Source organism: Panulirus ornatus, chromosome 46, assembly GCF_036320965.1.
Source record: "Panulirus ornatus isolate Po-2019 chromosome 46, ASM3632096v1, whole genome shotgun sequence".
Classification (NCBI taxonomy): Eukaryota; Metazoa; Arthropoda; class Malacostraca; order Decapoda; family Palinuridae; genus Panulirus; species Panulirus ornatus.
The window spans coordinates 40,884,619-40,910,465 of NC_092269.1; the positions used below are offsets into that span (position 1 = coordinate 40,884,619).

General features: G+C 40.7%; 1 protein-coding gene across 3 annotated transcripts in view; it reads right to left on the reverse strand.

Annotated features, from left to right (window-relative positions):
• Positions 1–25,847, reverse strand: part of RhoGAP102A (Rho GTPase activating protein at 102A) — a 104,287-nt gene that overhangs the window by 26,344 nt on the left and 52,096 nt on the right. For 2 of the 3 annotated variants that reach the window (XM_071689287.1, XM_071689285.1), the window contains exons 2-8: positions 22,430–22,586; positions 19,949–20,005; positions 16,513–16,614; positions 15,744–15,973; positions 14,015–14,239; positions 13,748–13,898; positions 8,807–8,950 (exon numbers count right to left, since the gene is read on the reverse strand). In XM_071689287.1, coding sequence (XP_071545388.1) covers positions 8,807–8,950; positions 13,748–13,898; positions 14,015–14,239; positions 15,744–15,973; positions 16,513–16,614; positions 19,949–20,005; positions 22,430–22,586 — 1,066 coding nt within the window. The remainder of the gene's footprint in view (positions 1–8,806; positions 8,951–13,747; positions 13,899–14,014; positions 14,240–15,743; positions 15,974–16,512; positions 16,615–19,948; positions 20,006–22,429; positions 22,587–25,847) is intronic. The other variant, XM_071689286.1, reaches the window with a different exon arrangement.

Sequence of the window (25,847 nt, forward strand, 5' to 3'; positions counted from 1 at the left end):
CATATTGTCCTAAGACATCTCATTTCCAGCACATCCACCCTCCTGCATACAACTCTATCCATAGGCCACGCCCCGCAACCATACAACATTGTTGGAACCACTATTCCTTCAAACATACCCATTTTTGCTTTCCAAGATAATGTTCTCGACTTCCACACATTCTTTAACGTTCCCAGAATTTTCGCCCCCTCCCCCACCCTATGATTCACTATCGCTTCCATGGTTCCATCCGCTGCCAAATCCACTCCCAGATATCTAAAACACTTCATTTCCTCCAGTTTTTCTCCATTCAAACTTACCTCCCAATTCACTTGACCCTCAACCCTACTGTACCTAATAACCTTGCTCTTATTCACATTTACTCTTAACTTTCTTCTTTCACACACTTTACCAAACTCAGTCACCAGCTTCTGCAGTTTCTCACATGAACCAACCACCAGCGCTGTATCATCAGCGAACAACAACTGACTCACTTCCCAAGCTCTCTCATCCACAACAGACTGCATACTTGCTCCTCTTTCCAAAACTCTTGCATTCACCTCCCTAACAAACCCATCCATAAATAAGTTAAACAACCATGGAGACATCACACACCCCTGCCGCAAACCTACATTCACTGAGAACCAATCACTTTCCTCTCTTCCTACATGTACACATGCCTTACATCCTCGATAAAAACTTTTCACTGCTTCTAACAACTTGCCTCCCACACCATATATTCTTAATACCTTCCACAGAGCATCTCTATCAACTCTATCATATGCCTTCTCCAGACCCATAAATGCTACATACAAATCCATTTGTTTTTCTAAGTATTTCTCACATACATTCTTCAAGCAAACACCTGATCCACACATCCTCTACCACTTCTTAAACCACACTGCTCTTCCCCAATCTGATGCTCTGTACATATATATATATATATATATATATATATATATATTTTTTTTGGCCGCTGTCTCCCGCGTTTGCGAGGCAGCGCAAGGAAACAGACGAAAGAAATGGCCCAACCCACCCCCATACACATGTATATACATACGTCCACACACGCAAATATACATACCTACACATGCCCTGATTCAATCCACTGACAGCACGTCAATCCCGGTATACCACATCGCTCCAATTCACTCTATTCCTTGCACGCCTTTCACCCTCCTGCATGTTCAGGCCCCGATCACACAAAATCTTTTTCACTCCATCTTTCCACCTCCAATTTGGTCTCCCACTTCTCCTTGTTCCCTCCACCTCCGACACATATATCCTCTTGGTCAATCTTTCCTCACTCATTCTCTCCATGTGCCCAAACCATTTCAAAACACCCTCTTCTGCTCTCTCAACCACGCTCTTTTTATTTCCACACATCTCTCTTACCCTTACGTTACTTACTCGATCAAACCACCTCACACCACACATTGTCCTCAAACATCTCATTTCCAGCACATCCACCCTCCTGCGCACAACTCTATCCATAGCCCACGCCTCGCAACCATACAACATTGTTGGAACCACTATTCCTTCAAACATACCCATTTTTGCTTTCCGAGATAATGTTCTCGACTTCCACACATTCTTCAAGGCTCCCAGGATTTTCGCCCCCTCCCCCACCCTATGATCCACTTCCGCTTCTATGGTTCCATCCGCTGCCAGATCCACTCCCAGATGTCTAAAACACTTTACTTCCTCCAGTTTTTCTCCATTCAAACTTACCTCCCAATTGACTTGACCCTCAACCCTACTGTACCTAATAACCTTGCTCTTATTCACATTTACTCTTAACTTTCTTCTTTCACACACTTTACCAAACTCAGTCACCAGCTTCTGCAGTTTCTCACATGAATCAGCCACCAGCGCTGTATCATCAGCGAACAACAACTGACTCACTTCCCAAGCTCCCTCATCCCCAACAGACTTCATACTTGCCCCTCTTTCCAAAACTCTTGCATTCACCTCCCTAACAACCCCATCCATAAACAAATTAAACAACCATGGAGACATCACACACCCCTGCCGCAAACCTACATTCACTGAGAACCAATCACTTTCCTCTCTTCCTACACGTACACATGCCTTACATCCTCGATAAAAACTTTTCACTGCTTCTAACAACTTGCCTCCCTCACCATATATTCTTAATACCTTCCACAGAGCATCTCTATCAACTCTATCATATGCCTTCTCCAGATCCATAAATGCTACATACAAATCCATTTGCTTTTCTAAGTATTTCTCACATACATTCTTCAAAGCAAACACCTGATCCACACATCCTCTACCACTTCTTAAACCACACTGCTCTTCCCCAATCTGATGCTCTGTACATGCCTTCACTCTCTCAATCAATACCCTCCCATATAATTTACCAGGAATACTCAACAAACTTATACCTCTGTAATTTGAGCACTCACTCTTATCCCCTTTGCCTTTGTACAATGGCACTATGCCATATGGCACTATGCCATAATAAATAAATATATTATATTTTGCTTTGTCGCTGTCTCCCGCGTTTGCGAGGTAGCGCAAGGAAACAGATGAAAGAAATGGCCCAACCCACCCCCATACACAATGTATATACATACATGTCCACACACGCAAATATACATAACCTATACATCTCAATGTACGCATATATATACACACACAGACACATACATATATACCCATGCACACAATTCACACTGTCTGCCTTTATTCATTCCCATCGCCACCTCGCCACACATGGAATACCATCCCCCTTCCCCCTCATGTGTGCGAGGTAGCACTAGGAAAAGACAGCAAAGGCCCCATTCGTTCACACTCATTCTCTCCATGTGCCCAAACCATTTCAAAACACCCTCTTCTGCTCTCTTAACCACGCTCTTTTTATTTCCACACATCTCTCTTACCCTTAAATTACCTACTCGATCAAACCACCTCACACCACACATTGTCCTCAAACATCTCATTTCCAGCACATCCACCCTCCTGCGCACAACTCTATCCATAGCCCACGCCTCGCAACCATACGACATTGTTGGAACCACTATTCCTTCAAACATACCCATTTTTGTTTTCGGAGATAATGTTCTCGACTTCCACACATTCTTCAAGGCTCCCAGGATTTTCGCCCCCTCCCCCACCCTATGATTCACTTCCGCTTCCATGGTTCCATCCGCTGCCAGATCCACTCCCAGATATCTAAAACAATTTACTTCCTCCAGTTTTTCCCCATTCAAGCTTACCTCCCAATTGACTTGACCCTCAACCCTACTGTACCTAATAACCTTTTTCTTTTCTTTCAAACTATTCGCCATTTCCTGCATTAGCAAGGTAGCTTTAAGAACAGAGGACTGGGCCTCTTAGGGAATATCCTCACCTGGCCCCCTTCTCTGTTCCTCCTTTTGGAAAATTAAAAAAAAAACAAGAGGGGAGGATTTCCAGCCCCCCGCTCCCTCCCCTTTTAGTCGCCTTCTATGACATGCAGGGAATACATGGGAAGTATTCTTTCTCCCCTATATATTCAGGTAGCTGTATGGTAGCTGAGAAAATTAAAGAGATTGGATCCCAAAAGTGAATAACTCCATCCATGTACAATACAAACTGGTAATTAAAAACAGTCAATTACAGGCACATGATGGATCAATCAACTAATATATACTGGGAAGAATGCCAATATGAAAAAAAACCTAAATTGTTTTGGTTGTATACAATTCTGAGAAAACTGATGACCTGAATCAAACAATCAATGAAAATAATGAAAGCAAAATCAAGATGGTACAAGAAGCATAGACACAAGCCCTACTCAGTGATGTTAAAGTGTAACATTGAGGAATATTAACTACAGGACATTCAACAACTGGGAGCACTCAAGAGCTCCAAAGAGGAGAAAAATTAAGCAAAATACTCTGCAATGTGTTCAGAAAAATTCCACACCATGTTTCTGAAAACAACAGTCTAAATGTCCATCACATCAATATTGAATCTCATGTTTAAGTTCAACAGCCTGAAAATGGAAAATATCAGCTGGAGTACCCCACTAAGTAAAAGTAATCATGCAGTGCTTAAGTCTGAATGGGAGGTTAATGGAAGATAATAATGAAAAGAAAGAGGAAGCCAAAAATCCAAAAACAGATACAATAAACAAAATTTTGCAAAGCTTAAAAAAATTCTAGAACAATGAACTCGAAAATTACAGTGTGGAACAGCATTACAAGATTCAGAGTCAAAACTGGATGATGTACAGTTCAACAGAACTTGACTAAGAAATATATCAGAAAACATATGGATGGTCTAGTTAATAGACAGCTTTTGAAAGGTATAAGGGAGCAAGAAATGAATATAGGACCATAAGAAAGCTTTAGAAAGGTATAGGGGAGCAAAAACTGAGTACAGGACCATAAGAAAGGAAGAACTATGATCAATGAAAAAGAGAATAAGGCAAATACAAAGGCTATACTGTTCCAAAAATTTCCACAGGAGCAAGCTGGGCTGAGAAGAAAGGTTTAAACATAAGAGGAAATATGTAAAGGGCCAAATCATGAGTTCCATAGTGTATTCCCAATGAAGAACACATCATCACCGGTATCAAGAAAACGGGATGGGAGAGAGACCAGGGAAAGTACAGACACTACAAAAATGTATAAGGCTCGTGAAGGATCTAGATTCATAAAATGTGTTTGACCTGATGATATCTCACCCTAAATATTCTCGGAGGGGCTAAAACACTTGAAAAGCCCTTTATAATGGTTCTTTTAGATTCTGTGGTAGAGGGATCAACTTCAAGGGAGTAGAACAAAGCAAATGTCATGCATATCTTTAAAAGAAGGTGATAGGAAAAATGCACCAGAACTACAAGCCAGTATCTCTGACATGAACAATGTGTAGAATACTGGAAATGGTATTTGGGAAACTAGTTGAGTTCTTACAAAGGAGAAACTTCTTGAATGGCAGGCAGCATGGGTTCAGAGAAAGAGGGTCATGCATAATGAATCTTCTGAGAGAGAGAGAGAGAGAGAGAGAGAGAGAGAGAGAGAGAGAGAGAGAGAGAGAGAGAGAGAGAGAGAGAGAGAGAGAGAGAGAGCACTAACCTAGAAAAAAGAGATGGGTGGGTGGACTGTGTACTCTTGAACTGCCAGAAGGTATATGACACTGTCCCCCAAAGGAGGCTGGTAAAAATCTGGAGTTCCAGGCACGCATAAGAGGACTCCATCGGTAGATCGAAAATTACCTAAACAGAAAGGAACAGAGGACACGTGTCAGAGGTGCCTTTTCAAAATTGGTTGAAAATAATTAGTGGTGTTCCACAGGGTTCAATCTTGGGCTGCTACTATTCCTAATCTATGAAAATGATTTGCAATACAGACCTGAATCATAAATGAATACAGCTGTGGGAAATACTATACTTGTGAAAGAAACAGAGATTTCAGGATTGTGACGACATACAAAGAGACCTAAAGAGACCTTAGATTTGGTTAGATATATGGTTAATGAAATTCTACTCAAACAAATGCAAAGTGATGAAGACAGGACACAGTGAAATGAGGCCAGGATATCTCTAATGGAGCAAATTACAGGAATCTACATGTGAAAGGGACTTTGGAGTAAATGGTGTACCCAGCCTATTAACAAACCACAACATTAGAAGAGTTGCAAAGGTGGTAAACTATATTTTGGTCTGTCTAACTATCCTTAAATACATGTTCAAAATGATATTTAAATACATATCAGACTGATATTACAGTGCACATATCCAGTCTGGTAACCCCACTTGAGAAAGCAATGATAAGTGCTAAAAAAGGTCCAACAGTAGGCAAAAGGAGCTTCATACTTGCCATACTACGGGAAGAGGATGGCAGCCACAGACTTGCTCACATTAAATAAGAGAAGAAAAAGGAAAGACACAATTAAAATATTTCTAACTTCCTGAATCGATGTAACAATATCAATATGAAGCACCTACATGAACAGCGAGGAACCAGTTGACAAGAAAACACAGGAAAATAAGTAAGAAAAGAGCCTGAAAAAAATAAGAAGAAATAATTTCATAGTAACAGCGTACGAAAGGAGAAAGCTTAAAGAATAAACAATGAATGAGAACACTACAGAAGTGTATGACAGAAAATGGTTTTTGAGATGCAGAGATATTAAATTCCCTTTCCATGTGCAAAAGAGTTAATGTACTCGCATCAAATAATTGCAACAGAAATACTTCACGGCAAAGAAAGTCTTCCTACTATCATTACTGCTATCAAAAAAGGCTTATTACAGTCTATCATGGAAACCAAATAACTCAGCTGAGAATACTGCAGATGTAAAGAGAATAAATCTATAACAAACCAGGGGAATCTCTGATGAAGGTCTGGGCAACCTAATTTTGGGATGATACTGAGGCAATCATCTCTATGCATGCACTTGCATAAGGGTATACATCAAATAGTGGATGAGAACTGACTCTGGACCTAAAATCTAACCAAGGTGAGGGTACAGATGCTGAACAAAGTAGAGAATATAGTTCTTCCTCTACTTAGCAGAATAAAGTTTACAAATATATGTTCCACCATTACAACCATCGCCTCTTCCACCATTTTTACCAACCATTTGCTACTAATACAACCACCACCTCAGCAACCATCTGTACAAATTTTGCCACTAACACCAAACATGACAATACTTCTTCACCTTCACCTCACCTTCCTATGTAAGGCACTACTGTGATTCAGCCTTTTTTCTTGCATTTTAGGGGGTGGAAGAGATATTACAAGGGGTAGTAGCAGGAGTTTGGTGGTAGTGTTGGCAAACTGATTGGCAAAGATGGCTGTACAGGTGGTGGTACATGGGTAAGAGAGGTGGTGGCATGAGTAATGGAAGCATCGATGACAAGGAGGGTGGCAGATATAGTGAAGAGGTGATGGCAGTGGGGATGGCAAAAGTGGTGGCACATGGCAGAGGGGATGGCAGAGGAGGTGGTACAAGTGACTGTTAAGAGGAATGCAGAGCTTTAGCAAAGAGGATAACACATATATTGGCAAAAGCGGTTGCAGAAATAGTGGTAGTGGTGGTAGAAGAGGCACTACCAGATATGGAGGAAGAGGTGGTAGTAAGGATGGTGGCAGAAGTGAAGGTAATGATGGAGGTTCAAGTGGCTGCAGAGGTGGTGGCAGAGAGAATGGCAGAGCTAGTGGCACAGGTGGATGTAGAGGTGGTGGAAGTGGTGGCTGCAAAAGTGGTGGCAGAGAGGCTGACAGAGATGGCAGAGATGATGGGAGAGGAGGCTGTAGGGTACTCATGGAGTGTTTGTGATTACAGAGGTGGTGGCACTTGTTGCAAAGAGGGTGGTAACTCATGGCAAAGACAGTGGAAGAGGTGGTGGCAAGGGTAGTGGTTATGCTAATGACAGAGATGGTGGCAAGGGTGGAAGAACATGTGGTAGCAGGCATGATGGTTGTGGTGAAAGCAGAAGGGATGGCAAGAGTGTAGGGAGGCAGAGCAGGTCTTAGAATTAGTGGAAGACAAGGGAAGTAGAAGAGGTTATGGTAGCATGGTGATAGTGGTGCTGACAGAGGAGGTAGAAGAGGGGATGGAAGACACTGCTGGCAGAGATGGTTACAGAGATGACCTCACAATCAGTTGGTACCTGCTTTAGTCCATACTGGACACTGAATACTTACATCAAAACTGTCTTACACTCTCATAATACTGACTTAAATGCACCAAAACACTCCTTGATCTATGGTCCTGACTGGTGAGTGAGGCTGGCTTTCTTAGTAGTATATATTTCATGAAGTACAGTACTTTAGCAGAAATGAAACCTTCCAGCTTATCTCTCATAGCATCTTTCTTATCCTATAACCCAAATTGAAACTCACTCTTTTTCTGTATGATACCATTCACTTCATCTTACCTTTTCTGCTGAAACCTTGTTCCAATGTTAAACTATACAGCGCCTACAGTAAATCTCTCTCACGCCTACGTGATAACAGATTAATTTCCATTCTATATCACTGTAGGGTTATTGATTCTTGAGTTAGCCTTCTATGTTACTGTTTCTAATATCAATCTTCTTTGCATAGTTAATCTGTCCTTCTCGTTACCATATGGTGCTCTTACCTGGATCTATTATGGCATCAAAGGTGTTCTTATCATTATGTAGGTTATACACAAAAAGTTTTCTAAACCATAATTTACTTATGCCTGACCAGCTTCAGCTGAGTGATCACACTTCTTTTTTTCAAGCCTGTTTCTCTCACCATAGCGAGGTAGCACCACAAACAAATATACAACAGCCTCATTTGCCCACATCCATGCTCTAGCTGTCATGTACGGTGTACTGAAACCAGTGCCTACTACCTAGAGCCAAGCCCCACAAACTATTTCATGGTTTACTTTGGCCAATTCAAATTCCCTGCATCAGCCCACTGCCATACATGTACCTCTTAATGCATATCAAAGATATCACTTATATAGCTTTGGCTAACAAATAACGTGTACTTACATAGAACTGCCTAACAAATGACATAATATACTGTGTCTTGAGATCCAAGATTAAACCCTATTCTTTGTAACCTCTTGACTAACTGACAGATTATTCCAAACTATGGACACTAAAAATCAGCAATGAAACTTTAACTGACTGCTCATTACTGTCTTGACTGAAAACTCCATGTCATGCTTAACATAAGTCCTGACTGATCACTTCTAGTCCTAATTAGATAATCCTAAACTAGACTGATTACTTCTAAACCTGAACAACAAATAGCTGTATGTGATCGATCCTTGCTTTGCTTGGATACTCCTAATCATGTATGGTAACTCTTTAACTCCAACTGACCAGTTGTGGTTAGTTGGTCAGGTGCATTCTCAGCAACAGTCGCCAGGAAATTGAGAAGACAGTAAAGGGTGTCACGGTTGGCTGCTGGCATGAGCTGGATTAAGTGCTGAAGAGCCTCAAACTGTAACTTGCGGTTCCGGATCTCTGTGAGGTCAGTAAAAAAATTAAATGCACTGGGGAAAAAAATATAATGATAGATAACATCTTGAATAAAATAACAATGGGTCCTAAAGATAAATACCTATCCCAAGTTTAGAATCATGGTAAATAATGCCTTAAGAGTGAGAGAGTTGTTGGGTTGAAACAATGAATGACTATTCATAATACTTTTACAATGGATTGTTACAGTGGAGAGAGGTAAACATAAAACTAAATCGTTCAAGTACACTTAGAAATGATTGCATAAGTATAAGAATAGGATGAAAGGACCATGACAAATCCAATATGATGGAAACAAAGAAAAGTGAGTTTTAAGAAAGCACCTTTTTGCTCAGGCATTTGTCTGATATCCTTGTATGGCCACAGTTATGGCAGGAGTGTACTGTGGCCGACAAAGAAGGCTTATAAGTGAATGTATGCAATGCAAATGAACAAAACAAGGCAATTTTGAAACTCTGATCCAGTAACAGTCTCATATTAAGCAGAACAATGTAAAAACAGCTTTTCAGTCAAAGAAACACTGGTGATAGAGAGGATACAATGGGAAAGGTCAGAGAAGTGGCATAAGACAATCCCAACACCAAAATAAAATGAGCCTTTCAATACTTAAACTCATTTTTTTGTTGGAATTACAGAACCAACTAAAAATTGCCCCTATGTGGTTGTAGAGCTGCTTTAGTTGGGAAGCTGCTTAATGTAAAACTCTCAATGCAAAAGAAATTACCTTCAATCTGTGACCATAATCATCTTATTTCTTGGGGTTTACCTTGCTTTTTGATCATAGGTGGTCAAATTTTGGCCTGGAGTAAATAATCTACTGAATCCATTGTTTCATGAATCAAAGTTGGAAAGTTTATGTTGCTTATAAAAAAAGTCAGTCAAAATTAAACTTAAATGAGAAAATCATATATTAGAACTTTTCTCCAGAAGCATTGCTTAATAGTTTCATTAAGACTATGTCAAGACAAAGAATAAATCATCAGTATAGGTATCAACGGAAAATAACCATAAACACAGAACAGTCTGAGATAATGTCCTCAATATTGACTACCTGCTAGAGCTTACATGGAGACTATCACATATTTTCCCAATGGTCATTTAAGAAGACCAACCTCAAAAGTAACATGGCTATAATGACTTCTCACCAGAATAACATAATTAACAGCATAAGTCAATGTTTAAAGCTAGCACAGGAAAACTTGCTTTTACTTTACTTAAGCAATCATCAGTGATGTCTTCTTAAAAAAAGTTTCCAAATGACACTCACAGAAAATGGAGTATGTTCAATAGATGCAAAATTTCAAACACATACTGTATTTTAATATCTTACCGCAGATCCTTAAAGATCTCTTACAAATCACAGAACTTTGAACTTCCCAAACACTTTCTTTTGTACACAGGCATATCAACCAGTATCACTGATGCCTTCTTTCCCCAGGGACCTGCCACCCTCATTTTGGCCTATTTCTAAAGTCTCTTTACCGTTGTCACTCGTTAAAGCAACACAATCTAATGAACCCATGCATTCCAGTTTATGGTAGAGCAACTATGCTATGCTGTTGCCAGGACAGACTGCTTATATTTCCTCATACACAAATGAGGCACAAGTTGAAAAAAAAGAATAATTATGCATAATTTCACATTGCTTCAGATAAAAATATGCATATCAGTTCATATCAGAACATTATCTCGGAAAGCAAAAATGGGTATGTTTGAAGGAATAGTGGTTCCAACAATGTTGTATGGTTGCGAGGCGTGGGCTATGGATAGAGTTGTGCGCAGGAGGGTGGATGTGCTGGAAATGAGATGTTTGAGGACAATGTGTGGTGTGAGGTGGTTTGATCGAGTAAGTAATGTAAGGGTAAGAGAGATGTGTGGAAATAAAAAGAGCGTGGTTGAGAGAGCAGAAGAGGGTGTTTTGAAATGGTTTGGGCACATGGAAAGAATGAGTGAGGAAAGATTGAACAAGAGGATATATGTGTCGGAGGTGGAGGAAACGAGAAGTGGGAGACCAAATTGGAGGTGGAAAGATGGAGTGAAAAAGATTTTGTGTGATTGGGGCCTGAACATGCAGGAGGGTGAAAGGAGGGCAAGGAATAGAGTGAAGTGGATCGATGTGGTATACCAGGGTTGACGTGCTGTCAGTGGATTGAATCAGGGCATGTGAAGCGTCTCGGGTAAAGCATGGAAAGTTGTGTGGGGCCTGGATGTGGAAAGGGAGCTGTGGTTTCGGGCATTATTGCATGACAGCTAGAGACTGAGTGTGAACGAATGGGGCCTTTGTTGTCTTTTCCTAGTGCTACCTCGCACACATGAGGGGGAGGGGGATGGTATTCCATGTGTGGCGAGGTGGCGATGGGAATGAATAAAGGCAGACAGTGTGAATTGTGTGCATGGGTATATATGTATGTGTCTGTGTGTGTATATATATGTGTACATTGAGATGTATAGGTATGTATATTTGTGTGTGTGGATGTGTATGTATATACATTGTGTATGGGGGTGGGTTGGGCCATTTCTTTCGTCTGTTTCCTTGCGCTACCTCGCAAACGCGGGAGACAGCGACAAAGCAAAATAAATAAATAAATAAAATATCAGTTCATCTGTAGTTGTTAGTCATCATAATCATGAGAGCAATGATGGGTAAAAAATAATTACCCAAATCTAAAGGGATCATTTTCTAACATTTATCTCCCAATAGCAAACTACCCTATAACAATTCTTATTTATGTGATTACTTATCTGTTTTTTCCCTAGTTTTATTCAGAACAATCCAAGCTCCTCTCAGCCTTTGAATAATCTAATTCACAGTTGCAATATATGATCTACTGATCTTGTAAAATCACAGGCAACAACATTAATCAACATTACAATATCTTTCAAATGTGTAATTAAAGAAAACAGTATCACTGCACTTGACATGTTCTACATTTTGAAATGAGACAGTTTTGACAAATTCTCCTTGTCATCATTTACCGGTATCTCATCTATATAGCAATATGAGTGTGGTGTTAATGCTTCTCAAAGTGATTATCACCAAAGTTATGAATTCTATTGGTTTGTCCTATTTCAGCAAAAAATAATTTTTGATATTCAAAAGATTTTAGTCAAAGAATAAGAAAGGGATATAATAATATATATGAAATAAAAAAACCATAAGTACAAACCATACCAAAACAACTAGAGCAACATTTCTCATTTCAAATTCCCTGAACTCATGAGTAGCAAATCTTTATTGCTGACTATACCTATATTTCTTAACAAATTATCACTTCTTGATATAACAGTTTGTACAACACTGGATCAGTACCTGGACCAACTTGATGCTCTTGTTAGATTAAAATGCTATGAAGGATATGTGTTACAGCCTAATTCAACAGAATATATATACATTGAAGATATCAAAGTTTTCCTGAAAGGTAATTCCACAATGTTCCTCATGAATCCCAGCCTAAACTGATAAAATTATTGATTTTTACATCCAGTCGGTTGCATGAAAATTAGTGAATTTCAAAGATGCACACAAGGGGAATCTTACAGTTCTCCTCTTATTGTGACACTAAATCAGCAATCTCTTCTATGATGTTTAATAGTTGCTCCACTTTGTGTGAATACATCGGTCACCTGTTTCACTGTTCTTGTAAAAACTTGTGTTTGTATACTGTGTATAAAATGCGCTGTGTTCTGAGGTGAAGCCTTGGCGTAAACATTCCAACCTCGTCAGAAACATCTCCAACCACATAATCATAGAGAGGTCCAGATTAGGAAGTGGTATATATTTCAGTACAGTGGCAGAAATTGATGAATGAGGCCACATAAGATCAGTAAACTGACCTCAGTGAAGGAAATAGTCAACCTCGTTATGTCGGTGGCTCTGTTGCACTGTCTTGGACATGCACTGACCTGAAAGAAGAAGGGATGATGCCCAGGAGGTCACCTCGGAGGGTTGGAGGAGTACCTTTGAAAATTTCCCCATTACTGATGAAGTAAAGACACAAACTATCAGGCCTATGCATGAAAAAAATAAATATATTTGAAATATACAGACAATATAGTCAACCACAATATCAGTTACATAACTTCCTCTCCAACCTGTGTGGAGCACCTATCGAAAACCCACTTTACGAACCACTGGAAACACCTTGAAGTATTGATAATGAAATAATTCCAGATTCAGCTAAAATGTTGGGTAAAACATGGAAAAATGACTGCTCCAATTTCTTGTTGTCAGCAATTTTCAATGCTGGCTAGGCTATGACACTTACCGTATCTTTATATGTATCAAACACAATTCTTCACTGTATGTAGATCTCTCAGCTGTATCTATAATGTTTCAACTAAAATACCTAACTTTTCACAGTAACTTAATCTAAGAAGCGTAAAGTGAATCCAGGCACTTATCCGTTTCTGTTTATACCTTAGAGTTTCAAGTAAAAGACAGATAAGCACAATGGCTAGCAATTAAGTAAAGTTTCATGATATGTGCTTTATGTAAAGATACATTTTGCACATTACTAAAATTCATAAATACTGTATGATGTCAGTTCTAGGAGAATTGTATCTCAGGTCATATTCTACCATCCCTCAACAAGTTTACCTTTATAATGTATCACATGACATCGCAAAAAGTGTCCTGAATGAGAAACTTATGTCTGTTTTGTATTCCAATTGCATACCAAAAATCAGTTATACATAAGTTTATTTCCATTCTGACAATATTTCCTTAAATGGTAAAGCCAATAACAACAAACACAGGCATCCAGATTCCTAAAGGCCACCTACTCTGTGTCTTTATGAAGGGTTCGTAAAGCTCTCTTGTTAACAGTGGCTCAGGAAGGTCTCTGAAGAATTCTTTTAGCAAAGTTGCCACATCATGTGGGCAGTGGTCCTCACTGAGCCAAACCTCCCGTCCACTGTCAAACTCTTCACGTAGCTATCAAATAATCAAAATGATAAGCCATGATGAGAAAAAAGTAACCAAAGTAGTATGATGACAATCAAAATTTTGTTGCAAAATAAAGACTAATGTGCAGTGCCAGCAACACCTACCTGTCTGACCCGTTTTTTGGAAGATGACACCCTGAAGATGCCAAGTGTATGCATGCCATTGGTCTCAAGGTGTTTCAAGCACATATTGACCAGGCCAGGAATCTGCGGGCTGGGCTCCACTGTTAAGAGATCTGGTGTGGCTGGCCCAGGTGGTAGTAAGTCACCACCCACAAGGCTTGGCCGCTTTCTCTCTAGGTTGAGACTCTCCAGGGAACCTGTTGTTGACTACATACACAATTATGATGACAAGTGTTTTGTTATCTATTTTGTCACACATGTAATTATCATATCATGAATGCACTTAATAATACATAAAAGAAGAAATTCAAATTAAACCCAAGAAAATAATAAATTTCATTGTGGAAACAATTAAAGGTTATGAATCTGGAAAACTCATTATCACAATAGCACACCATTCTCAAAAGATTAATGATAGCTTTCTTTGTCCTATATTTTAAAAGCCTGCTGCAAAAAGTTATTTATCTGATATGTGTGATATCATAAAACATATCATACACCCTGAACCTGGCTTCAAATAAATACTTTTATTATTCTTTCTTCAAATAAATGTACAGTAAAACTGAATCATTGTTGCTACAAGAGAAGTTTTCTGCAAAACTCTGGTTACATTTCTTGGTCACTCAACGTTTACTTACAAACATCCTTCACACATATCTGATTTTGGCATCAATAAGAGATTGAACCAAAGACGGTGTTACACTAGCTATCTTTTCTGTTATAAAAATTATTGGACTCGTAATGACTATCTTTTATGGTGTTTTTTCAGTGGGATGGAGTTATTCCAAATTTGAGAATATCTGCTGTAGCAGGTGTATTGTGTGGCAAGTATCAATATATTATGATGTTCTTTGTGAAAATCTACATTTCTTTTTCTTAGAAATCTTATGTTCACACTTGTAATCTTTCATGCCAACATATGTGGTAACTGAAGTTACTGCAGCTGTAACTTAATCTGATAATATGTATCTTGCATAAAACCAAAGTTATATACACTTAGATATTACCTCGAGCATGGATGGCACTACAAGCAACAAGCCAACTAAATGAAGCCAGCATTTGTTGAAATGTCCTGTATTTGGACATTAATTTTTGCTGCAAGCCTTACATATATTACACAAACCTAACCAATTCTAGGTTAATCTAACACTGCTTTTTAGTGTAACAGTCAATATGTTAAGACAACAAAACAGATTTGTGGTTACAAAATAGTGACTTTTAGTTAACTGGGTATAACCTTGATTGTTGCTATCTAAAAGCAACTTAATTCCTCGTGCATAAACATTTCTACGATTACATGCAATGTTCTTTAATCAATATTTCATTTGACGCTACTGTTTCCATAAACAGATGTAATACCCTAGCACGAATTAATGACAATACCCCAAGGCCCTATTCACAAGGATTGGCATTCAGATGGATTTGCTAAAAATCTTAAGGATAGCAGGCTATGTAATGTGCTGGGAGAGAATTATATACTCTGTTTCACCATTTTTTGGCATCAGACAAATCCTCATACAAAAGGGGCTACTGTAATTTCAGACCAATTACATAAATGATTCAAAGCCAAAGAATGGGCTGCCATAATAATAACTTCAATTTTCATACATGACAGTGTCACAAAGCTATCATCTGAGTAGGCTAAGCATTTCCTAAAGAAAGCTCATGATCACACTAAATCAATCTTAACATCAAAGTGGCTGAGACAAACCTGTTTGGTGCCTTCAATGAGGGAGGAGAAGGAAGCATGAGAACCCGCATGTGATGACTTGCGGCTAAGAGATGGCTCACCCTCCTCAGATGCACACATAGCAGCAGAGGTTGCAGCAGCTGCTGCAGCAGCTGCTGCTGCCCTCTCTGCTGCCTCCCTACTACGACTCCGTTCAATCTCCAGACATTTGGTGAGTGAAAGTCCAAAAACCAGGCCACCTTCAACACCATCTGCATGAAGAGGGAGAGTATCTCACTACTGGCAGCCCTAATTAAAGGGGAATGTACATTTATATACTTATGTAGGACATATACTTACTGTGCATACATATAAGGGTATATGCACTATATATCTATCCTTCATATAAGAATAAAGAAAAAATATTATAGCTCATATATCTATATATGGATTCTACCACAGCAGAGACAAGCACTTTCTCCTAAACAGCAGACAGATAATGTCTCCTAAACATAACAGCATCAACAGATTCACAAACTTATTGAGTTATGCTAGTCCACCCTAACCAAAAGACACAATCTATTCTAACATAAGCCAGTTCAACCTCACCAAAAGACGCAGCAACTTAAACCAGCTAACCCTTACCAAAAGACACAACAATTGCTTTACCATAAATCAGCTCATCTTTACAACCACCTTTTCCTTAAGAACACTAACTCATACAATTGCTCGACCTTAAAGCATAAGAAGTTCCCTTCCAGAGACGCTAAATCACCTTAACACCAATTCCCATCCTTGGACGACAACTGACCTTTGGTCTCCTCTTTCTTGGAATCGAAGATGCCTGTGGTGAGAGCTTTCCTCTTGAGCAGGTACGGCCGCCGCTTCTTCTGCACAGCAGAACTTGTTTGTTCTGAGGGCAGAGGAAGGTGGGTCATGGTTTGCTCACGGAATAAAGTAATACCATGACTAGCACATCTCAGGGAAAAATAATGGGTTATGGTTCATTCTAATGATAAGGTAAGACCATGGATGGGTCAGTTTCAAGGGGCTGAGTAAAATACTGAAATGGTTTCCATAATAATATATGAAAATAGGATCCATAGCTTGTCCCACAAGAGCAATTATTTCGTATGATTGCATCTGTTGGGTTGTGTATGAATGTATGACGGCATTATTTGGCCTAGGTGTAACATAATAATTCTTCTAGAAGACCGTTTCAGAAATACAACTTTACAAACTTGTACTGAAGAAAACAATGTTTCACTTGGACTTATATATTTAGAAATGCTCATTTGAATATGAAAAAATTTCCATTTTTTTTTTTTTTTTTGCTTAGGTTAGGTTCTCAGGCCAGGTTTGATTAAGTTAGACTGACTTAGGTTTTTTCATATTATCTCTACTTTTACTTCCTTAATTCTAACCAAAATCTAACTCAAGCTAAAAGTACTCCACATTCGAATGTATAGTAGAATTTATCTACCAAATGAAATACATCACTTAATTTTAGAGGAAAGGTGTAATAAGACTGATCTGTAATTTGCCCTGGAGTACGTAAAAGACTGATTGTAAGTATATAGAGTGAATTATACAGTTATTATTCAATCTTTGCTGGGGCAGACTGGTCTCATAAGGTTTTAGAGCAAAAGCAGACTGGTTCAAACTTCGTTTTGGGCAAGACTAACAATTTATGTTATGTCTTAGAAAAAGAATGTCTACTGCATTTTCTGAAGTACAATGTGACTTTCTGGGTGACAGCAACATTTTCTTGAGCTAAATAAATTCTTTTTTTTAAGGTTCCCTGGGCCGATAACTAAACTCTAGGTTTGCTCTGGGCGAGAATAAAACACGTTCATATCAAAATGAAAACATTGGTGTTAGTGCATCATCATGACAACAGTTGCGCCCATGGGTATAGCTTGTCGTGTGACAGAAGGACCCTGCTAAAAAAAATACATTTAAAGGCCATGTGAATGACGACAGTGTAGCAGAATCTCCCCAGCTAAGGGAAAAAAATTGTCGTGTTTTCCCATTTTGGTGAACTTTTGCAGTGCTGGTCCTAGAATAATCAGTCTAAATAAATATAAATTCATATTTCATAAAGAGATCTATAACACTTTCCGTTATGAGAAGCAACAAATAGTTTACATTTAATCATCCGTCACATTCTCTCATGATTTAATCCTGCAGCTTCTCGGCCTCGGTCATCGGCAGCTGGCAGCAGTCCAAAAAATTTTGCAACACTTGTAAATGTTCCACGTTAATCAATTAATAAGCAACGTTAGAAGAGACAACATGTTTCTATTGTGAAGAGGTAACTGGGTAATGATGTACATTAATTCCTTGTTACCAGCTTGTTAACGATAGCAATTTTGACAATGTCAGTGGTAACTGCGAGGAGAGGATAATGATGGGAGTGACTAAGACAATGATGATGATAATGATGCCTGTAACTATAATGAAGGTAAAGATTGAACATGACAATAACAGTGGAGGTAGTGATCATGATGATGGTGATGAAAATGAAGAATGGTCGAGATGATGGTAATTATATTAACTATCACAATGAAGGTCATGATAATGATGGCAATGCCCATAAGAAAATCTGACACTAATGATATAGTAATATAAATATGATGACCGTAAGATTCATGCCAATGATCCTACAAAGTGCACATAGGAGTAACATTAAGGCAGTGTTGTGTCATACTATGCTTGTGTTCATTTATGATAATGATATTTCCTACTGCAACATTGTGAAACTCTTGCAGCTGACATTACAAAACGCTGATACATATCATACACAAAGATAAACATGCACACACATGATGTTTATTGAAGAAGCTAGGCGTTATGTTTAGTTTAAGAAACAAGGTTTTGCCGTTTAGTTAAAGAAGCTATGCACTACATTTCACTTAAGAACCTAGGCGTCATGTTTGACTGAGCAATCTAGGTGATATGTTTAGCTGCAGACGCTAAGTATGTTTGTTTAACCGAATAAGTAAGGAAATAGTCATATGTTTAGCTGCAGAAGCTAAGTTAATGGGAGCAGCCTGGGTGCCATCAGTGATAGGTTCAGCTGTTCAACCAAGCAGTAAGGGAAGCTATTTATCTTGGCCACTAGGAACACGGTCGGACACCTGCTCATCTAATAGGCTCCTGGTGCCTGGTGCCAAGGCTCATGATGTAGGCTCTTGTTCACAGGCCTACATTAAAATAAGTCAACCCTATATACATTGGCCACATAGCAATATAAACATAACTGCCATGAACAATGTTATCAGGTAAGAGATTGTGGGAACAGATCAATGCTTGCAAACACAAATCCTTAGCACAATGGTCCTTATGGTCTCAATATTGCATGCTAATGGCATACACAGCAGTGCCTTCGTCTCATACACAACAATAATGGGCATCAAACTGTGGGTTTTAAACTTGTTAGGCACTCAAAGGGCACAACACTACCAATGCTGTGTCGCTGCTCTGGGAAACACCATTAGGATGTGTTGTGATACTTTAGTTCCTGGTGCAATCACAATTTTAGCTCACGTGAAACACATTGGTAAGAGGTGGGCTATGCTGTCAAGGTGGGTGTGGTGATGGGTTGCACTATGGCTGGACTAAGGAGATGTGGGGTGAAGAAATAGCAGTAGCTTTGGTAGATAAGGCGGGTGAGGCGAAAGGGATGGGTGTCTGAGGTGAAACAAGGTTAAGAGGATGACTAATTAGACGTAAGCTACGCCGCCTAGATATAGATGCATATCAGTCAGAATAAAATTAGGTATGGAGATGGACTAAGTAGGTACCATAGCAGGGACACTAAACAAAGGGTGCATGTGTAAATGGCGCTGACAAAGGGGTAACCTCATATACAAGGCCAGGCTTGGCTATATAAAAAAAAAGAGTTTGTGGACAGAGGGGAGGGCACTAAGCTAGGGGTGGGACTAAGCCATAGGGGTGGGCCATAAGAAGGTTGGGGACAAACCAGGGGTAGGCCAAAGGGATGGACTAAGTGACAGGAGAGGACCTAAGCCAAAGGGGTGTGGCCAAGCCATGACTGGGGTAGGCGCTAAGCCATATGGGCGGGGCTAAGCCAAAGGGACAGGGCTAAGCCATAAGGGTGGCACAAAGCCAAAGGGGTGGGGTGAAGCCAGGGATAGGGATAAATCAGAGGTAGGCATTAGACCAAGGGGATAGGGCAAAGCCACAAGGATGGGGCTAAGCTAGGGGGGTTGACCTGTTGTTACCGAGCTTTGCGGCGTCGGCAGCTGCTTCGGAGCCTCGCTGCTTGTCCTCTCCTCCGTCTGCAAGGTCAGGTCACCAAGGGTCAATGGTTATCTTGGGTCAAAGGTCTACACAAATGAAATGTTAACTTGGGTCCAAGGTCAACACAGATCAAAGGTTAATTTAGGTCCAAGGTCAATGCTGCGCAGCAGACGTTAACTCTGGTCAAAGGTTAATACCGTAGACCAAATGTTAACTTGGGTCAAAGGTCACCAAAGACCAATGGTTAACCGGTCAAAGGTGAACACAAATCGAAAGTCAACTTAGGTCTAAGATCAAAACAAATCAAGGGATAATCTGGGTCAAGGGTCAACAAAAATCAAAGGTAAACTTAAGTTTAAATTCAACACAAATCAAAGGCTAGCTTCGGTTAAAGGTAAACACACATGAAAGTTAACCCAAGTCAAAGGTCAACACATAACAAAGGTTAACGTAGGAAAACGTTTAATGCATCAATATTAACAAACGTCAAAAGTCGACACTAATCAAAGCTTAGTTAATGTGGGTCAAAGATCAACCTGGGTCATGATAAATAACCAGGTCGAAGGTCAAGTCATTTCAAAGATCAACTAGGGTCAGAGGTAGAATAGAGTCAGTCATGACCAGACCCACCCCAATGACCAGTATGGGTCTGAGGTAAACAGTCGTTCAACTAACAAATCATGTCAGAGATTAAGCTGGGTCAAGCATCAGTGAAAGGCTCAGAGAAACAAACAGGCTCCACTAGAGAGTCCCTCGAGCACGACGGTACGACCCTTATGAACGACGTTACGACTCTTTTGGGTATGATGGTCTAACCTTAATGAAAAGACCACAGCTGTGGCTCGTACCGTCGTGCAGATGGGGTCAAATATTCCACAAGACTAGAGCAAAGATCATGAATCATTAAACCAAGACAAACAACCTAATTAACAGGTCAGCCAGGATCAATCCAATGCCAAAAGATGAGTCTTGGTTCAAGATGATGCAAGATTCAATGTAATTCTGATTCTAAGATTATTTCAGGTCAGAGGTTAAATGGTCAAAGATAAAAACCTTCTAACTGGAACCAAAGTCAATTTGGGTAACATTAAATTACGTCAGAACTGTCCGAGTTGGAGGTCACGCCTTCCGTAGCAGATATTAGGATTAATCAGTTGTCAAACGGAATCAAATGTATGTACAGGTATTGTACACTTACATGAAAGGTAAACAACTGTCATGTTCAACTGAGTCAGAGTTCAAGATAGGTCATAGGTTACTCAGGGTTGACACCACACGTATAAGAGATAAACATATGCCATATAACACATTTAGATTAGTGTAAACTTAAAATTGGAGGACAAAATAGTGGTAATACTATTAAGTAAGATGAACGAAAATGTGTGATGGTAAGAAAGAGGGGAATATCAGTTATGCTCCTGGTAAAAGAATAAGATGTTTAAAACATAAAAAGGGAAATCATATAATCATATATATATATATATATATATATATATATATATATATATATGAGATAAACTAGAGTACATAAGAGAGTAATACACTATACATATTCATTCTGTAACTCTTAAGAATAAACTGGTGTGAGTGAACACTTCCTTGGTGACACTTTAACTCTACCACTGTGACTTACTAATAAGTTCTACAGACAACTACAACCAAGACGGTATAACACACATCACCTTACAGGTCAAAAGTCCCTAAAAAATCTAATGGTTTTATTTAATCACTTTTAACGTCCACATTAAGTTCTAAAGGAGAATAACTTAATATTAAGCTGCGAGACTACAGTAGTGTCCTCAACACTTCTTTCTCCTAAGATATCTTTTGTGATTTTTAATTTGATCCGCTTCATTTCCCATATGAATTACTTTTCATTTCCCATATGATCTTATTTCATTTCCCACATGATCTACTTCCTTCATTTCCCACATGATCTACTTCCTTCATTTCCCACATGATCTAGACATTTTACTTTTCCTATGATGGACTATTGAGGTTTCCCTAATGACATCCTGTGCCACACTGTAATAGGTCCCTCAGGACCAGTCCTCATCCTTGCCAGCCTCCTCCACTCCCTAGCCATCCTTGCCAGCCTCCTCCACTCCCTAGCCATCCTTGCCAGCCTCCTCCACTTCCTAGCCATCCTTGCCAGCCTCCTCCACTTCCTAGCCATCCTTGCCAGGCCACGTAACTCATCCTGAAGATTCTTAGAAACCCCTGCAAGCTCTCCAGCTCATCTGGGGTCTTCTGCCACTGAGAACATTCGCGTTCCTCCCCAGTCTATCCAAGGGTCCTCCCTGCCTCCCTCCCAGCCCATTTGGGAACCACCTACCTCTTCCCCAGATGTCCTGGGTCCCCCATCTGCCTCTTCCCCAGCCGTCCTGGGGACCCTTGCCTCCTCCCCAGCCACTAGCAATCCCCACATTCGTCCCCACCCCCCGCACCATGGCAGTACATACCTCTGGGCACGCGGATCTGACAGCCAAGGTTGAGTGCCTGAAGCTTGGCGATGGCCAGCTGCTGCAGGGTCAAGCGTTCCAGTTCTGTCAGCTGCAGCAACGTCGAGTTCTCCAGCGTCACGTTACGGCCCGTCACCGACGCCCACGTGCACCCACCCTGCCGAAGGATCACATCATCACAAACATGAGCACACTGTCACAACTTGTTCCTCATTATGGAGACGAAAGGGGAAACATTACATGAAGGCTGAAGTGCCTCGTCCAGGGTAACAGAGCAGGAGACTTTTCCCCGCCAACCACTATACACGGAGACACAATGCATGAGGCACCTCACCACACCCACCTCTCACGTCGCCATAACAACCCACAGGGAAACAAACTGGTAATCATAACCATGTATTATTATGAGGTATACTACTGCCATGTATGAACGCCATGTATTATCATGAGGTAAACTACTGCCATGTATGAACACCATGTATTATCATGAGGTAAACTATTGCCATGTATGAACGCCATGTATTATCATGAGGTAAACTACTGCCATGTATGAACACCATGTATTATCATGAGGTAAACTACTGCCATGTATGAACGCCATGTATTATCATGAGGTAAACTACTGCCATGTATGAACGCCATGTATTATCATGAGGTAAACTACTGCCATGTATGAACACCATGTATTATCATGAGGTAAACTACTGCCATGTATGAACGCCATGTATTATCATGAGGTAAACTACTGCCATGTATGAACGCCATGTATTATCATGAGGTAAACTACTGCCATGTATGAACGCCATGTATTATCATGAGGTAAACTACTGCCATGTATGAACGCCATGTATTATCATGAGGTAAACTACTGCCATGTATGAACGCCATGAATTATCATGAGGTAAACTACTGCCATGTATGAACACCATGTACTATCGTGAGGTAAACTACTGCCATGTATGAACACCATGTATTATCATGAGGTAAACTACTGCCATGTATGAACGCCATGTATTATCATGAGGTAAACTACTGCCATGTATGAACACCATGTATTATCATGAGGTAAACTACTGCCATGTATGAACACCATGTATTATCATGAGGTAAACTACTGCCATGTATGAACACCATGTATTATCATGAGGTAAACTACTGCCATGTATATCTTGCAAAACTGTGAAGGTGAAAAGTTTCCTGTTGTGTGTATCTGCTGTGCTCTTCTGTAGGGGAATAAGGCTCGTATCTCAATAGGGTTGTAGGGTGTGGTAGGGTGGTGGGGAGTGGTAGGGTGGTGGGGAGTGGTAGGGTGGTGGGGAGTGGTAGGGTGGTGGGGTGTGGTAGGGTTGTGGGGAGTGGTAGGGTGGTGGGGAGTGGTAGGGTGGTGGGGTGTGGTAGGGTGGTGGGGAGTGGTAGGGTGGTGGGGTGTGGTAGGGTTGTGGGGAGTGGTAGGGTTGTGGGGAGTGGTAGGGTGGTGGGGTGTGGTAGGGTGGTGGGGTGTGGTAGGGTTGTGGGGAGTGGTAGGGTGGTGGGGAGTGGTAGGGTGTGGTAGGGTTGTGGGGTGTGGTAGGGTGGTGGGGTGTGGTAGGGTTGTGGGGTGTGGTAGGGTGGTGGGGTGTGGTAGGGTGGTGGGGAGTGGTAGGGTTGTGGGGTGTGGTAGGTTTGTAGGGTGTGGTAGGGGTGTAGTAGGGTGGTTGGGTGTGGTAGGGGTGTAGTGGGCAGGGCAGGGCGTGGGAGAGGGCACACCCTGGCCAGGAACATCGCTACACAACTGGTTCTCAATAATGAGCGGCTAAATATACACAGGAATGTCCAGAAATATAAGGGACTTTAGCTCCACTCGCTAAGGTAAAGCTTCCCTTGCCAGCACAAGCTTACGCCTAAGCTGGCTGTATGCCACCCTTCCAGCACATGCTTACGCCCAAGCTGGCTGTATGCCGCCCTTCCAGCACATGCTTACGCCCAAGCTGGCTGTATGCCGCCCTTCCAGCACATGCTTACGCCCAAGCTGGCTGTATGCCGCCCTTCCAGCACAAGCTGGCTCTATGCCGTCAGCTCCAAAATAAATCAAGCTGTGATCCATCAACGTTATGATGGTTAACGTTAATCAGTGAAATAAAAAAAGGAAAAATTAAACTTAAATTCCTGTGTCCACCAGAAACATTCTACCAATATCAAATTCCTGTATACTAGAAACAGAATAGTATACAAAAAATCATTAACATCCTACTAATGTTAAATTCCTGTGAAGTAGGAAGAGAATAGCTGCAGAGGTTATTCTCACAAATTATCAACGTGCTTACCAATGTTAATTTCGCATGCACTTCAAGAGGAGCAGGGGTAATTTACAAATATTCAACACAGTACATTTAACATATTAATTCTACTGAAGTCTGGAAACACAGGCTGCCGGAAATAGACAAGAGAAGATTAACAGAGAAGGTAGGCTTCCCACGCCAACCCATCCCTAAATATATATTGTAAAGTTTGTAAGAGACATCATGACATCAACTCACACAATTCGTGAGATACGGGAAATATGTGAATTCCTCATCTAATCTTAACGCCAAGTCACAAATCAGGAGGTGCATTTCATGATCCCTCATTAAATCTAACAGCATATTACTTATACAATCCTTTATTTCTTCACAATACACTTGAAAACCCTTACGTAAGTACTCACACTCTGTTCTGTAACAGTTAAGTCCCACTTTCTGAGCCTACCACACTTCTCCCATAGCTTCAACTACTGACAATTCTCCCGCAGGAACCCAGCCTCGCCCCTTGCCACAACGTGCAACAACACCACGCCTAACCTGAGCACGTTCAACCACAGCACGTACAGTCGTCATTGACGCCGGGTTATCTTAGGCAGGAACCCCTTCCCTCTCCCCAACACACACACCAGACTAAGCCAGGTATCCACCTTTCGACCAACCCCGAGGGAAGGATGAACTGTTGGGGTCGGCTGTGATCCGGCTGCCGCGCTCAGAAAACGAACCCCTTGCGGATCCGACCACGAGTGGACCCGTGCTGATAACGGACAGTAACGTTAACCGATACACCAGGGAGGTGTGTGTGTGTGTGTGTGTGTGTGTGTGTGTGCATTAACGTGAATACCGCTCCATCACTTAACCTCGCTCCTTGCCAAACTTCACTTTAATAAATCTCCAATACTTCTCCTGCCTCCGTATTTCCATCTTTCTGCTTGCCACTTCATTATCAATCCAGTTTAACCTGTTTACCTACAAGCCTGGTTCCAACGTCTCAGCTGGGGGGACACATGAAGCCATGAATAAACAAATTAAGACATTCCGGTCTTCTACGTCACTCCTCTTACCTTAGGTCTAATACCCCCCTCCCCCTCGGATCAGCAAGAGGTAGAGCGACCCCACATTAGCGTGTCAGGGTTGGCCAG